Source organism: Euleptes europaea, chromosome 3 (assembly GCF_029931775.1).
Source record: "Euleptes europaea isolate rEulEur1 chromosome 3, rEulEur1.hap1, whole genome shotgun sequence".
NCBI classification, from domain to species: domain Eukaryota; kingdom Metazoa; phylum Chordata; class Lepidosauria; order Squamata; family Sphaerodactylidae; genus Euleptes; species Euleptes europaea.
This window is the reverse complement of record NC_079314.1, coordinates 12,518,245-12,532,491: the sequence shown is the minus strand read 5'-3', so window position 1 is coordinate 12,532,491 and position 14,247 is coordinate 12,518,245. Positions and strand designations below refer to the sequence as shown.

Below are 14,247 nucleotides of genomic sequence, written 5' to 3'. Positions count from 1 at the left end.
ACCTTGTCGACCTCCTTTCCCACAAAACGTCTAATTTTTCATTGTCCCGCAGAAGCAGAGTACAGGAAGTGCCTGATCTGTCTGGCCTGCCTGGTCCCCTCCCTAACATTTAATATAGCTTATTGCTCCAGTGGCAACTATTGCATGTTTGAGGGCAGGGCTGGAAGTTCAGGGTTTGGAGCACTTAGCATGACTGTGGAGCAGGGGTCCCCGACACGGTGCCCGTGAGCACCATGGCGCCTGGTACCCACCCAGTGTACCTGGTACCCGCCCAGTGTACCTGGTACCCGCCCAGTGTTTTGAGAAAGGGGGCAGGGCCAAGTGGGGCTGTTGCCCAGCGATGCATTTTTGCATCCATCAGCGAGGCTTCTGAATGGCCGTTGGTAGGGTTGCCAGGTCCCTCTTTGCCACCGGCGGAAGGTTTTTGGGGCGGAGTCGGAGGAGGGCGGGGTTTGAGGAGGGGAGGGACTTCAATGCCATAGAGTCCAATTGCCCAAACGGCCATTGTCTCCAGGGGAACTGATCTCTGTCGCCTGGAGATGAGTTGTAATAGCTGGAGATCGTCGGCTAGTCCCTGGAGGTTGGCAACCCTAGCCATTGGGCATTTGATTGGCCGTGTGGATTTTTGCAAACGTTGCTTTGGCAGCAGCTGCAACCACGGCAGAAGGATCTTCACGGGGTGGCTGAAGGTAGGCTTAAGCCGCGGCAGCCCTTTTATAGCAGCCCTTTTGTGGCGGCTCCCACCATGCTGGGTCAGAATTCTAAAGGTGCTAATGATAAGGTTATTTGTCAATATAGTTTTGCTGCTGCAAGAATTGTAATAGCTAAAGTTTGGAAGCAAGTGAATAAACCTTCCATTTATGACTGGAGAGAGAAATTATGGATGTATATGAGGATGGCCAAACTAACGGGATTGCTACATGGAAAGGATATGGAAGAATTAAAAAAAACATGGGTAAAGGCCGCCACATATTGGGATAAACTGGCAAAAATGGATTTTACTACTTTAATTAGTGAGTTATAGAAACTTGTTTTAATATTTTTATATTTTATTGTTAATAGGTACTTAAAAAACTGTTTAGATGCTTCTTCGGAAGTCGGGTGATGGGTCACTTTTTTAAGGTGGGTGGTGGGTGAAGGGGTATCTTTTTGAATCTTATAATTTTATAATTACGAATTTAATAATTAGTATATAAGATACTCTTCTGTATTTTCTTTTTGTAATTTTTTTATTTTATTTTATATTATTTTTATTGTATATGTTTGTTTTGTTTTATGTTATAAAAATTAATAAAAATTTATTTTAAAAAAAGAATTCTAAAGGTGCTCATGGGCTCAAAAGGGCTGGGGGGGGCGGCTCTGCTGTAGAGATTACGGGGATCAAGCTTTCCGTGGGCTTTCTGCTCCATAAGGCGTGGGCACTGATTGTCAACATGACTCTTCCTCCTCCGCAGTTGGAATGTTTGTGAACATTCTGTGATGTCGCTGAAGTTCAGGGAATGGCAGAGGCTTGCAGATGACGAGTGACAGGCCTTTGGCCTGTTGCAGGAGAAACGGGGTTGCCAGCTCCGGGTTGGGGAACACCTGAAGATTTTGGGGGTGGAGCCTGAGGACGGTGGGGTTTAGGGAGGGGAGGGTCTTCAGTGGGGGTATAATGCCAGGGAGTCCACCTTCCAAAGCAGCCATTTTCTTAGTGTTACTGCTCAGTATCAAGAAAAGCTGCCACTTTGGAAGGGGTGCATCAAAGCTTTACAATAGGGTTGCCAATCTCCAGGTGAGGCCTGGAGATCTCCCACTTTTACAAATGTTCTTGATTACAGAGATCAGTTTCCCTGGGAACAAATGGCTTTGGAGGGTGAATTCTATGGCATTGTACCATGCTAAAGTCCCTCCCCTCCCGAAACTCCACCCTTTCCAAGCTCCACCCCCAAACTCTCCAGGTATTTCCCAGCCCAGAGCTGGCAATCCTATTTATGGCGAGCAACAGTTCAATTGGTGCTGCCTTTTCTGGAGACGCAGAGTCATGCACTTTCAATCTACGTTCAATGCACTTTTCAACTGTAGGCCCTTTAAAACATGCTGAAGAATGCACTTCCGATCCACTTTCAGTTCACTTTGCAATTGGATTTTACTGTGTGAAATGGCAAAATCCACTTGCAAATGCTTATTAAATAGGATTTGAAAGTGCATTCATCAGTGTGTAATTACATATTAGCCCTGACTTGGATGGCCCAGGCTAGCCTGATCTTGTCAGGTCTCAGAAGCTAAGCAGGGTCAGCCCTGGTTAGTATTTGGATGGGAGACCACCAAGGAAGACCAGGGTTGCTGTGCAGAGGAAGGCACTGGCAAACCACCTCTGCTAGTCTCTTGCCTTGAACACCCCATAAGGGGTCACCATAAGTCGGCTGCGACTTGACAGCACTTTACACACACACAATGCCATGTTAAGCTACTTTTGGGTCCTGATTGGGGAGAAGAGTGGGGGGTGCCAATACACTAAATAAAATAAGAAACCACCACTCTTGTGTACATCTAGCTGTTGATTAAAGGGCAGGAACTGACTGAGTCCCCACAGTTGGCAGCGCTCACGATGACCCATTTAGATGTCTGCCTTGGTAGGGCATGACTCACAGGGAAGCCTGACCTCCAGTGCTGGGGTTGAGATTAAGTTCTCCTTCTGGGTTGTCCGGAATATCCCAATCTGCATCCAAATACCCGCATTCTGCAAAATCTGGGACCTTCAGAGCCCCAGTGCAGCTGAAGAGCCGCATCCGGCAGCCCTCCAGGGCCTGGGGGAGAGAAGCCTCCTGCCCAGGTCTCTGAAAACAAAGCATTTATTAGAGCCCCAAGCCGGCCACAAATTTTCATAACCGATGACTGCACTTGGCGTAGTAGGGTCACGTGTTGTGCGGGCCCACATTCTACCAGCTGGGTACATTTGCATCGTCTTTATTTCCTGTAATTTATTCTTCTGCCTCGTCGGAATTGGTGTGCGAACTGGGAAGTTTCCTCTGACGCACACCCTCCCCTACTTTAAAATTCAGTTATTTTCGGAAGGTGGGCAGCATACATCGCTTTCCCGCTCCTCCCTTTATTCTCCTTACGACAACCTTGTGATGTAGGCCATGCTGGGGGGAAAGAGAGACGCAGAGAAGCTGGCAGACTCCAGGCTGTCCAATGAGCTTTAGGTCTGAGTAGGGATTTGAACTCGGATTTCCCCAGTCACCGCCCGACACTTTGACCACTACGCTATACTGTCTGTCACCTCTGAGGCTTAAACAAGATAGATAGATAATTTATTTGCGGCACTTAGCCAGTCAAAACATGATAAAACGGAAAGCATGGACTAATAGAGTCTTACAATCAAAGAATTGCAGTCCGAGTCTTAAAACATTTTAAAAACATTTAAAAAAGAATCACAGCTGGGACACATCTGTCAGTTGCGCTGTTCTAAGGCGATGAATTTTCATTGCTGCTAAACAAAATTTCGCAAGAGGCTTAGGCAAGCTTTTACCTCCTCAGCTTCCATCTATCTGCAGTAGAGTTGCCAACCTCCAGGTGGTAGCTGGAGATCTCCTGCTATTACACCTGATCTCCAGGCGATGGAGATCAATTCACCTGGGGAAAATGGCCGCTTAGGCAATTGGACTCTGTGGCATTGAAATCCCTCCCCTCTCCAAACCCTCCCCTCCTCAGACACCAAACCCAAACTATCCAGATATTTCCTAACTGGAGCTGGCAACTCTCATCCACAGTATTGGAATAATAATGTCATTCTATAGGATGGCCAACTTTTGATTTGAAGAATTTCGGCACCTGGAAGGAGCTAGAGGGCGGAGCCAAGCCCAGGTTAAGGGGCGGAGCCTGCAGTGGGAGGAGAACTCATTCCAAATCTGCTGTATCTGGTTCTGGCAGGAAGGTGGACTTGGTCCACGCTTGCATTTTGCTGCAAGATAAAGAGGTGTGCTTGTCAGCAGGTGTGAGAGCAGTCCCCACAGCGGTGGCTGCCAAGTTGCCCTATTGCTTTGCTGTGGTCCACGCAGCCTTAGCAGAAGAGACCCTTTGCTACAAAGGAGGCACGCCGTGCACAGCTGAAAACTTCTCATGCGCCAGCGTGGGGAATGATGCATGGGGAATGAGCTCAGTACCCCCCCCCCAGCTCCCTTAGCGTGCCTGAGTGAGAGACACAGTCCAAACATGTGCGCTAAGTCAAGGTGGTGGATTGTTTGAAAAATTCTAGATTTGCTTTTTAATTAAAAACGAGCCCCGACGTCTAACTTTCACATCAAAAGATTTGGTGACTGGCCCAGAGGTTGTGGAAAGAAAGAAAGCTGAGCTGTCCCCCCACCCAGGTTGGTTTGCAACCCCACTAACCTACCTTGCAGGACTGTTGTAATGATAACTGAGAGAATACCCTTATAATGTACTGTATCAAGGGCTTTTCAGATGTTACAATTAAGCATAACAGGAGCCTTTACTACCTGCAAACTTCCAGGTACGCATGGTCACCATGTTGTGTGAACAGGGGCAATGTGTGCATTTACCATGGATGGATAGAATGTATAGAAGGGGCCATATAGGCCATCTAGTCCAGCCCCCTGCTCGATGCAGGATCAGCCTAAAGCATCTCTGATAAGTTTTCGTCCAGCTGCTGCTTGAAGACTGCCAGTGAGGGGGAGCTCACCACTTTCCTAGGCAGCTGATTCCACTGCTGAACTGTTCTCACTGTAAAAATTTTTTCCGTAATATCCAGCCAGTATCTTTCTGCCTGTAATTTATACCCACTATTGCGCTCCTCCGCTGCCAACAGGAAAAGCTCCCTGCCTTCCTCTAAGTAACAGCCTTTCAAATACTTAAAGAGAGCAATCATGTCTCCCTCAACCTTCCTCTTTTCCAGACTGAACATGCCTAAGTCCCTCAGCCTTTCCTTGCAGGGCTCGGTCTCCAGGCCCCTGATCATCCTCGTCGCTCTCCTCTGCACCCACTCCATTCTGTCCACATTCTTTTTGAAGTGAGGCCTCCAGAACTGCACACAATACTCCAGGTGTTGCCTGACCAACTCGGTGTACAGCAGGAGTAGGACATCTTGCAATTCGGATGTTATTCCTCTGTTGATATACCCCAAGACTGCATTAGCCTTTTTTGCCGCTGCATTACATTGACTGCTCATATTTAGCTTACAGTCTACCTGGGATTGCCAACCCCCAGGTACTAGCTGGAGACCTCCTGCTATTACAACTGCTCTCCAGCCGATAGAGATCGGTTCCCCTGGAGAAAATGGCTGTTTTGGCAACTGGACTCTATGGCATTGAAGTCCCTCCCCTCTCTAAACCCCACCCTCCTCAGGCTCCGCCCCTAAAACCTCCCGCCAGTTGCCAAGAGGGACCGGCCAACCCTAAGTCCACCTGATGTAGTAACTTGGCATGTGTGAACATGACCTGAGAAACCCAGCGGCCAGTTTGGAAGCTGCACATTCATGATAAATATGTGTGTCGTGCCCTGTTTACACAAATTGGCGGCTGAGCATATCAAGCAGATCAGGGGTGGCTTGCGCTCCTGTTATGCGCGGTTGGTAGGTTCCCCGTACATTTGCTGATAACGTCTGAAATGCTCTTTTGCAAAGGTGGAGTCTTTGCAGCCTTTCGGCAGTAAATGAGCAGTAAATCGCCAGTACAATCCACCCGTATTTCTTTTGCCCCAGTGGTGCACTGAGTGCTGTACAGAACAGAACGTAGAAGCGGGACCGGTGCATACAATAGGCAAACACAGGAAATTGCCTAGGGCACCACAGCTGGAAGGGGTACCAAAATAGTTAGAGGGCCCCAGGCAGCCCCAGGAGTCCAGGGCAGAGAGGGAACCGAACCAGCATTTCTCCTAGGCACGTCGACCATGCCTACTCAGAAGTAAGTCCCAGTGTGTTCCTAAGTGTGCATGTGTAGGATTGCAGCCCTTGGAATGAAATGATTGACATTTCATTATGTTTGTGTATATATGTTGAATGTGGGGGTAACCAAGTCGTCATTTTCCTAGCGCCCCCCCTCCCCCAGAACCATTGGCCAGGCCTGGAATAGAAGGGACCCAATCCCTGCCCCAGAAAGTCCATAGCTAGGGTTGCCAACCTCCAGGTACTAGCTGGAGATCTCCTGCTATTACAACTGATCTCCAGCCAATAGAGATCAGTTCCCCTGGAGAAAACGGCCGCTTTGGAGGGTGGACTCTATGGCATTGAAGCCCCTCCCCTCCCCAATCCCCGCCCTCCTCAGGCTCCGCCCCAAAAACCTCCTGCGGGTGGCAAAGAGGGACTTGGCAACTTGCCAGGACCCTCTTCGCTACTGGCAGGAGGTTTTTGGGGCGGAGCCTTAGGAGGGAAGGGGAGGGACTTTAGTGCCATAGAGTCCAATTGCCAAAATAGCCATTTTCTCCAGTTGGAGATCAGTTGTAATAGCAGATCTCCAGCTAGTACCTGGAGGTTGGCGACCCTACTGGCAACCCTATCCATAGGGTTGCCAAGTCTGGGTCGGGAAATTCCTGGAGATTTCAAAGTGGGGTTTGGGGATGGGAGAGACCTCAGTGGGGTAAAATGCCATAGAGTCCACCCTCCAAAGCAGCTGTTTCCTCCAGGGGAACTGAGCTCTGTCATTGGGAGTTCATTTGTAATTCCAGGAGATCTCTAGGTCCCATCCGGAGGTTGGCAACCTTAGCACGATGCATGTTAGGCAGAAGAACCATGTCGGCTGCGGTTTCTCTCTGAGGATCAAGCTTGCGGGAATCTGTCTCAGCTTTCGATGTGAAATCTCATCTAGCCCTCGAGCATTTTGAGGAAGCATCTTGCCTGCACTTCCTTGTGAGGCTGGAGTAGCGGGGCGGGTGGGGAGAGAAAGCCACGTTTTGTTTTGCAGCCGAGGGACTGCACAAGCTCCTGGAGCTGGGCAGGGAACCCAGGAGTCCTGGCACACAGTGTCCCCACTGCCATTCTAAGCAAGGCACAACTTTCTTATTGCTCCCCCCCTCCCACCTCGCTCCTGATTTCAGACTTGGCACTCGCCCTCCTTGTGAACACAGGGCCCGTCTCCAAAGGGCACGGAGCTCCGCCGCACGCTTCCTCTCGTGGATGAGGAGTCTTTCCTGCTCCTCCGTCTGCAGACAGACCTCGGATCCGTTCTGGGTCTCCTTTTGCATTTGTTCCATGCCCGGGAGCACGTTGGAGTGGAAGGCCAGGGAAGATGAAGAGGGATGAAGCATTGGGCAAAGGGCAGTGAGTGGGAGAAGGCTGGAGGCTTCAGTTTCGGGTTTCCCAAAGTCAAAGGTAGTGGATCAGTTTGCTGCCTACCTGGAGCTAGAAGCAGCTTCCATTTTAGGTTCACCATGGAAGTAAATGTTATTCCCAGTAGGTCAGGCAGTTTTAGGATTGAGAAATTCCTGCAGATTTCGGTTGGGGAATCCTGGAGAGGACATGATTTGGGGAGGGGAGAGGCCTCAGTGGGGTATAAAGCCATTTTCTCCCGGGGAACAGGTCTCTTTTACTTGGAGACCACTTGTAATTCCAGGAGATCTTCAGCCACCACCTGGAGACTGGCAACCTACTCCCCATCTGTCATCTTGAAGAATCATGACCATCTCCCCAGTTTGCATAATGTGTAGCAGTGCTAAACAGAGTGCAAAGTCATAGTATACAAATAATTGTTGGAGGTCTCCTGGTCTCAGAGCGGTTCCTCAGTGGAACAGGCTTCCTCAGGAGGTGGTGAGCTCTTCTTCCCTGGAGGTTTTTAAGCAGAGGCTAGATGGCCATCTGTCAGCAACGCTGATTCTATGACCTTTGGCAGATCATGAGAATGGAGGGCATCTTGGCCATCTTCTGGGCATGGAGTAGGGGTCACTGGGGGTGTGAGGGGGGAGGTAGTTTTGAATTTCCTGCATTGTGCAGGGGGTTGGACTAGATGACCCTGGTGGTCCCTTCCAACTCTATGATTCTATGGAATTACAACTGATCTACAGACTACAGAGATGGGTTCCCTGCAAGAAAATGGCTGTTTTGGAGGGTGGACTGTGTGGCATCACATGCCTGCTGAGTTCCCTTTCCAATCTCCACCCCCAAATCTCCAGGAATTTCCCATGGAATTGGTCTGGATGATCCCGCAGAGGTTCCGGCAAGGTTTAGGTTGGCAACTCAGCCTGCCTTTGCAGAGATGAACTATTGTTGGCCAGCCCTGTTGGCTTAGGAGATTTCAACCCAACAGCGAGCCCTTTGGGAACGTCTCGGTGGAAATGGAGTGGAACAGAAGCAGTGCAAAGAAGCGACAGATAAAAATCAAAAGAGGCTTGCAAAGTAAATGTTAACGCTGAGAACCTGCCACTCAAAGCTGTGTGGTTGGCAGAGATTTCACCCCCCCCCCACACACACACAACAACCAGTGCTGACACTAGAAAAATATATATATGAGGGGGAGAGAAAGGAGAAAAAACTCTTTCTTGCATGGACCAGGTGTTAGGGCAACCCTAAGGCTAGCCTGATCTCGGAAGCTAAGCAGAGTCTGTCATGGCCAGTACTTGGGGAGGGGCTGTGGCTCAGTGGTAGAGCATCTGCTTGGCATGCAGAAGGTCCCAGGTTCAAGCCCCGGCATCTCCAATTTAAAGGGACTAGGCAAGTAGGTGATGTGAAAGACCCCTGCCTGAGACCCTGGAAAGCCGCTGCCGGTCTGAGTAGACAATACTGACTTGGATGGACCAAGGGTCTGATTCAGTGTAAGGCAGCTTCATGTGTTCATGTGTTTGAGTCCAGGGTCGCTACGCAGAGACAGGCAATGGCAAACTACCTCTGAACATCTCTCGCCTTGAAAACCCTACAGGGTCACCGCGAGCCAGCTGCGGCTTGATGGCACTTTCCCCGCTCCTGGCAATCCTCAGCTCAGGCTTCAACGATAGCCCATCCCTTCCATAATGTGGCTGGCGGCCAGTTAAATCTGTGGTTGTTTTGCTCGGTCGCCAACTTTTTTTCGCACTAGCTCCACTCCTGTCCCTTTAACCCCACCGTTACTGAGTCCTTATTGTGGAGGAAGGTGGCACATCGATGCTGTAAGTAAAGACATATCACTGGCGCAGCTGTTCCTGGCACAGAGATGCTGTGGTGGGGAGAAACTCTCCCTTTAAATGTGTGTGTGCCAGGCTGTTAAAAAGCAGAAGAGCGGGAGCCATCAAAAATGGTGGCGACCCTAAAGGCTGTCTCAAGCTGTTGCATTGCCTCCAGCATCTCACCGATGAAAATCGGAATTCTTGTGCAACTCCGTGGCTATAATGGTGGTGGTAAATGCCATCAAGTCACAGCCAATGTAGGGTGACCCCCCTAGGTTTTACGAGGCAAGAGATGAACAGAGGTGGTTTGCCATTGCCTGGCTCTGTGAAGAGACCCTGGACTTCCTTGGTGGTCTTCCATCCAAGTCCCACCCAGGGCTGGCCCTGATTAGCTTCTGGGATCTCATGAGAGAGGGCTAGCCCCTGGGCCATCCAGGTCAGGGCCCCTGTGGCTATACTGAGCAATTATCCCTGGGAGCCCAGGTCCCTTTGCTCCACAGTGGAAGCTTTGCGGGGCGTGGCAGGGGTTTACCTGGAAGCGATGTGGATGCTCTAGCAATCTTTGCCAAAACTCCATAGAGTTTCAGCGGAGGTTGCTAAAGTGTCCGTATCACGCAGGTTGGGAAATTCAGATTTGGAGTAGAACCTGGGGAGGGTGGCGTTTTGGGAGGGAGGGACCTCAGCAGGGTGTAATATCACAGAGTCCACCCTCCAAAGCAGCCATTTTCGTCAGGGGAACTGATCTCTGTCACCTGGAGATCAGCTGTAATTCTGGGAGATCTCCAGGTCCCACGCGGAGGCTGGCAACTCTACCTCTGTGGCAGAAAGCACTGAAGGGAAACCGAGGCACCAGGGCTTGGCATCGCGTCTTGTTCAGTGTTTTCTCTTCCCCCTTCTGCTTCCTTATCCGACGGTTTCTGGCACAAAGCATCCGCCCACCCTTCTCCAGGTCTACGGCACAAGCCAAAGATCCTTCTGTGATTGTTCTGGACACAATCGCTCCCTTCATGGCCAGGAGGAGGTGGGGAAGCAGTCCTGGGACCTGGGACAGGATAAATATTAATCCGGATGGGCCAGCTGTCATGCCTTTCTGACGGAGCCACAGGCCGCCTCGGCAGTGGGAACGGCTGGGAGGCACAGGCGGGCTGCCAGGAGGCGCCTGGGGTTTGTTCCGAGCACGGGGAGGGGAGCAGGGACTAGTGGTTAGGGAAAGGGGGACAGTAAAGAAGTCGCAAAGACAGTCCGGTGGACTTCTGAGTGTGGCAGTTTGAATGCGGTGGGAGGAGGAAAGGGAGCCGATGTAAATCTTAACTTTTTTATTCCAAGGCTTGGAAGGGATTTAAGTATTTAGGGGGAGGGGCTGTGGCTCAGTGGCAGAGCATCTGCTTGGAATGCAGAAGGTCCCAGGATGAATCCCCGGCATCTCCAGTTCAAGGGACTAGGCATGTAGGTGATGTGAAAGACCTCTGCCTGAGACCCCGGAGAGCCGCTGCTGATGGACCAAGGGTCTGATTCAGTATAAGGCAGCTTCATGTGTTTGTGTGTTCATGTGATTTATGGGTAGGTTTGATGGGGCGTGGCTAGGATTGCTAACTCTGGGTTGGGAAATTCCTGGAGATTTTGGGGGGTGGAGCCTGAGGAGGGGAGGGACTTCAATGCGGTACAATGCCATTGCGTCCTCCTTGCAAAGCAGCCATTTTCTCCAGGTGAACTGATATTGGTCATCTGGAGATCAGTTGTAATAGTGGGAGCTCTCCAGCCACCATCTGGAGGTTGACAACTCCTAGGCGTGGCTCAGTGGTAGAGCACCTACTTGGCATGCAGAAGGTCCCTGTTTCAACCCCCAGCATCTCCAGTTAAAAAGGAGCAGACGGCAGGAGATGTGAAAGAGCTCAACCTGAGACTTTGGAGAGCTGCTGCCAGTCCGAGTAGGCAATACTGACCTTGATAGAGAGGAATAAGCCAGCTTTATGTGTGCCTGTTGAAGGGAAGGGCCATGGCTCAGTGGTAGAACATCTGCTTTGCCTGCAGAAGTTCCCAGGTCCAGTCCCGGCATCTCCAGTTGAGAGGATCAAGTTGGAGGTGATGTGAAAGACCTCTGCCAGAAGACCTTGGAGAGCTGCTGCCCGTTGGAGAGTAGGCAATACTGACCATAGTAGACCAATGGCCTGGCTCAGGATAACGCAGCTTCATGTGCTCTTGTTAAGGGGAGGCACCCTGGCCCAGTGGCAGAGTATCTGCTTGGCATGCACTAGGTCCCACGTTCAGTCCTCAGTCCTTGGCATCTCCAGTTAAAGGAATCAGGTAGTGGGTTATGTGAAATGCCTCTACTAGAGAGCTGCTGCCGGTCAGAGTCGACAATGCTGAACCGTCTGACTCAGTAATAGGCAGCTTCATGCAGGTGTTGGTGTTTCTGCTGCATTCTGCCCCATCTTCAGCACCCGGGCTGAGGCTGGGGCTGGGGAGACAAGTTACCGCCTTGAGACAGAAATTAGCACTTGTCACAGTGTCTCCATGTTGGGGAAGGCTGTACCTGTTATATTCCTGCCTGTTCCACAGCTGATAAAGGAACAGTGCTCAGACATACTCGGCCTGCTCCCCTCTGCAACTCCTGCTGCAGAATTTGTAAGCAGAGCATCATGTCCCCCTCTTCTCTACCACTTGAGGGGCTAAGATACCACCACAGCAGCGTGGTATAGTGGTGAAGAGCGGTGGTTTGGAGCGATGGACGCTAATCTGGTGAACCGGGTTGGTTTCCCCTCTCCTCCACATGAAGCCAGCTGGGTGACCTTGGGTTAGTCACAGTTTGGTTCTTCCTTAAGTGGTAGAGAAAGTCTGCATATAAAAACCAACTCTTCTTTTTCTTCTTCTTCCTCCTCCTTACTTTCTACAACCCAGAATCCTCTTTTTCACATAGAGCGGTATCAAATGTGCTAATATGTGTACCTTTCTCTATGAAGCTCATTCCCCGAATGCTGGAAAGGCCAAATTTAACAGTTTTTAGGGGCACCTGAGCTAAGCAGTGAAAGATTCAAATCTCAAGAAAGATTTTGTTTTATTTTCATTTTTTACTTCACTTGCACCCTGCTTTGCTCCTCAAAGGGGACCCACAATGGCTTACAACACTCTCCCCTTCTCCATGTTTTCCAAAACAGCAACCCTGTGAGGTAGGCTGAAAGTGTGAAACTGGCTCAAGGTCAGCTTCCATGGCACAGTGGGGACTTGAATCTGAGTCACCCAGATCCTAGCCCGACACTCAAACCACTGTGTAGGGTTGCCAGCTCCGGGTTGGGAAATAGCTGGGAATTTGGGGGTGGAGCCTGAGGAGGGCGGGGTTTGGACTTCAATGCCATAGAATCCAGTGGCCAAAGCAGCCCTTTTCTCCAGGGGAACATCTGTGTCACCTGGAGATCAGTTCTAATAGCGGTAGACCTCCAGCCACAAGCTGGAGGTTGGCAACCCTACCACTATGCCATGCTGGCTCTCAGAGGGACAGTATCCTCACAGTTGGTTATTTAGGAAAGCTGTGGGTGACTTTGCAAAAAATAAAAATAAAAGCACAATGGGGAAAAAATGGATTATTTGGCTTTTAAAAAGGAGCACTGCAGAGTGTGAGAATCCGCCTGCAGCTCTTGGACGTTCTCTGTTGCCTGCCTTTCATATAAATCTCTCAAGTACGGTCCCATCTCAAGCACTTTCCCCATTGTGAAAATATTTGCCCAAGGAGTCGCCCGGCCTTCTTGGCTGCCTTTCAAAAGCCAAGGTCCAGAAACGTCACCTCTTTGCTGGAAAGCCAGGATGGGATCCAGACAGTGTGATGTCGTGCTGGGAGATCTGGGTTCAAATCATGGGGCAATCATTTTCTCTCTCAACCGATCCAGCCTCACAGGGCTGTTGGGTGGATAAAGGATGGAAGGGAAGGCCGAGTGCACCAGTCTGTGCTCCTCGGAGGAAGAGGGAGATTTAAAATACACAATGAAATAAATAAGGCTTGCAAAGACCGAGGCCGCCGTTCCCCACTGCTGAACGTCTAGGGGGCAGCCCCACCCGGAGCGGCTTTGGTCTCTTTAGACGCCACCTGTTTCAGGTGGCAGCCAGTTACCTGGGTGAAGTCTGTTGCCTGAAACAAAACCACAATGACACTATTGTTGTCGTGGGGCTTTGGTCCCACACTTCACCTGCCCTCCCGCACACCTGAGTTTAACTCCTGTTCAACCTGCAGCAGAAGAAATCGCGTCAGTGCCACACACTACAAACAGGTGTTCTCGTCTGTCCAGGATGGTGAATAACCAGGAACTAGGGAAGGGCCGTGGCTCGGTGGCAGAGCCTCTGCTTTACATGCAGAAGGTCTAGGGTTGCCAGCCACCAGGTGGCACCTGGAGATCTCCCTCTATTACAGTTGATCCCCAGACAACCAAGATCAGTTCCCCTTGAGAAAATGGTTGTGTTGGAAGGTGGACTCTTTGGCATTATACTCTGCTGAGGTCCCTCCCCTCCACAAACCCTGCCCTCCCTAGCCTCCATTCCCAAAATCTCCAGGTGCTTCCCAATCCAAAGCTGGCAACCTAGGTCCCAGGTTCAAATCTCGGGCATCTGCAGTTCAAATAGGGTTGCCAGGTCCCTCTTCGCCACCGGAGGGAGGTTTTGGGGGCTGAGCCTAAGGAGGGCAGGGTTTGGGGAGGGGAGGGACTTCAATGCCATAGAGTCCAATTGCCAAAGCGGCCATTTTCTCCAGGTGAACTGATCTCTATCGGCTGGAGATGAGTTGAAATAGCAGGAGATCTCTAGCTAGTACCTGGAGGTTGGCAACCCTATGTTCAAAACATCAGGCGATGTACTAGACCTCCAACTGAGACCGTAGAGAGCTGCTGCCAGTCCGAGTAGGCAACATTGACTATGATAGATCAGTGGTCTGATTCAGTTTAAGGCAGCTTCGAATGTTCATTTGTTAGGAAGGGGCTGTGGTTCAGTGGCTCGAATCCCACACATCTCCAGTTCAAAAGGGCAGGTAGGAGACGGTGATGTGAAAAAAACTCCATCTGGAGAGCTGCTGCCAGTCAGAGTTGACGGTATTGTTCTTGGTAGACGAGTATCTGACTCAGCTGAAGGCAACTTTGTGCATGTTTATGAGATGCAGCCAAAGAATTCAGGGGGAACTGTATGAATGAATGAGGCTGC

General features: G+C 50.5%; 1 protein-coding gene across 1 annotated transcript in view; it reads left to right on the top strand.

Moving 5' to 3' along the window:
• Positions 1-233: 233 nt before the first annotated feature.
• KCNN4 (potassium calcium-activated channel subfamily N member 4) overlaps positions 234-14,247 on the top strand; it is a 37,165-nt gene continuing 23,151 nt past the window's right edge. The window contains exon 1 of the mRNA XM_056846353.1: positions 234-383. Within this exon, the coding sequence (XP_056702331.1) occupies positions 234-383 (150 nt within the window). The remainder of the gene's footprint in view (positions 384-14,247) is intronic.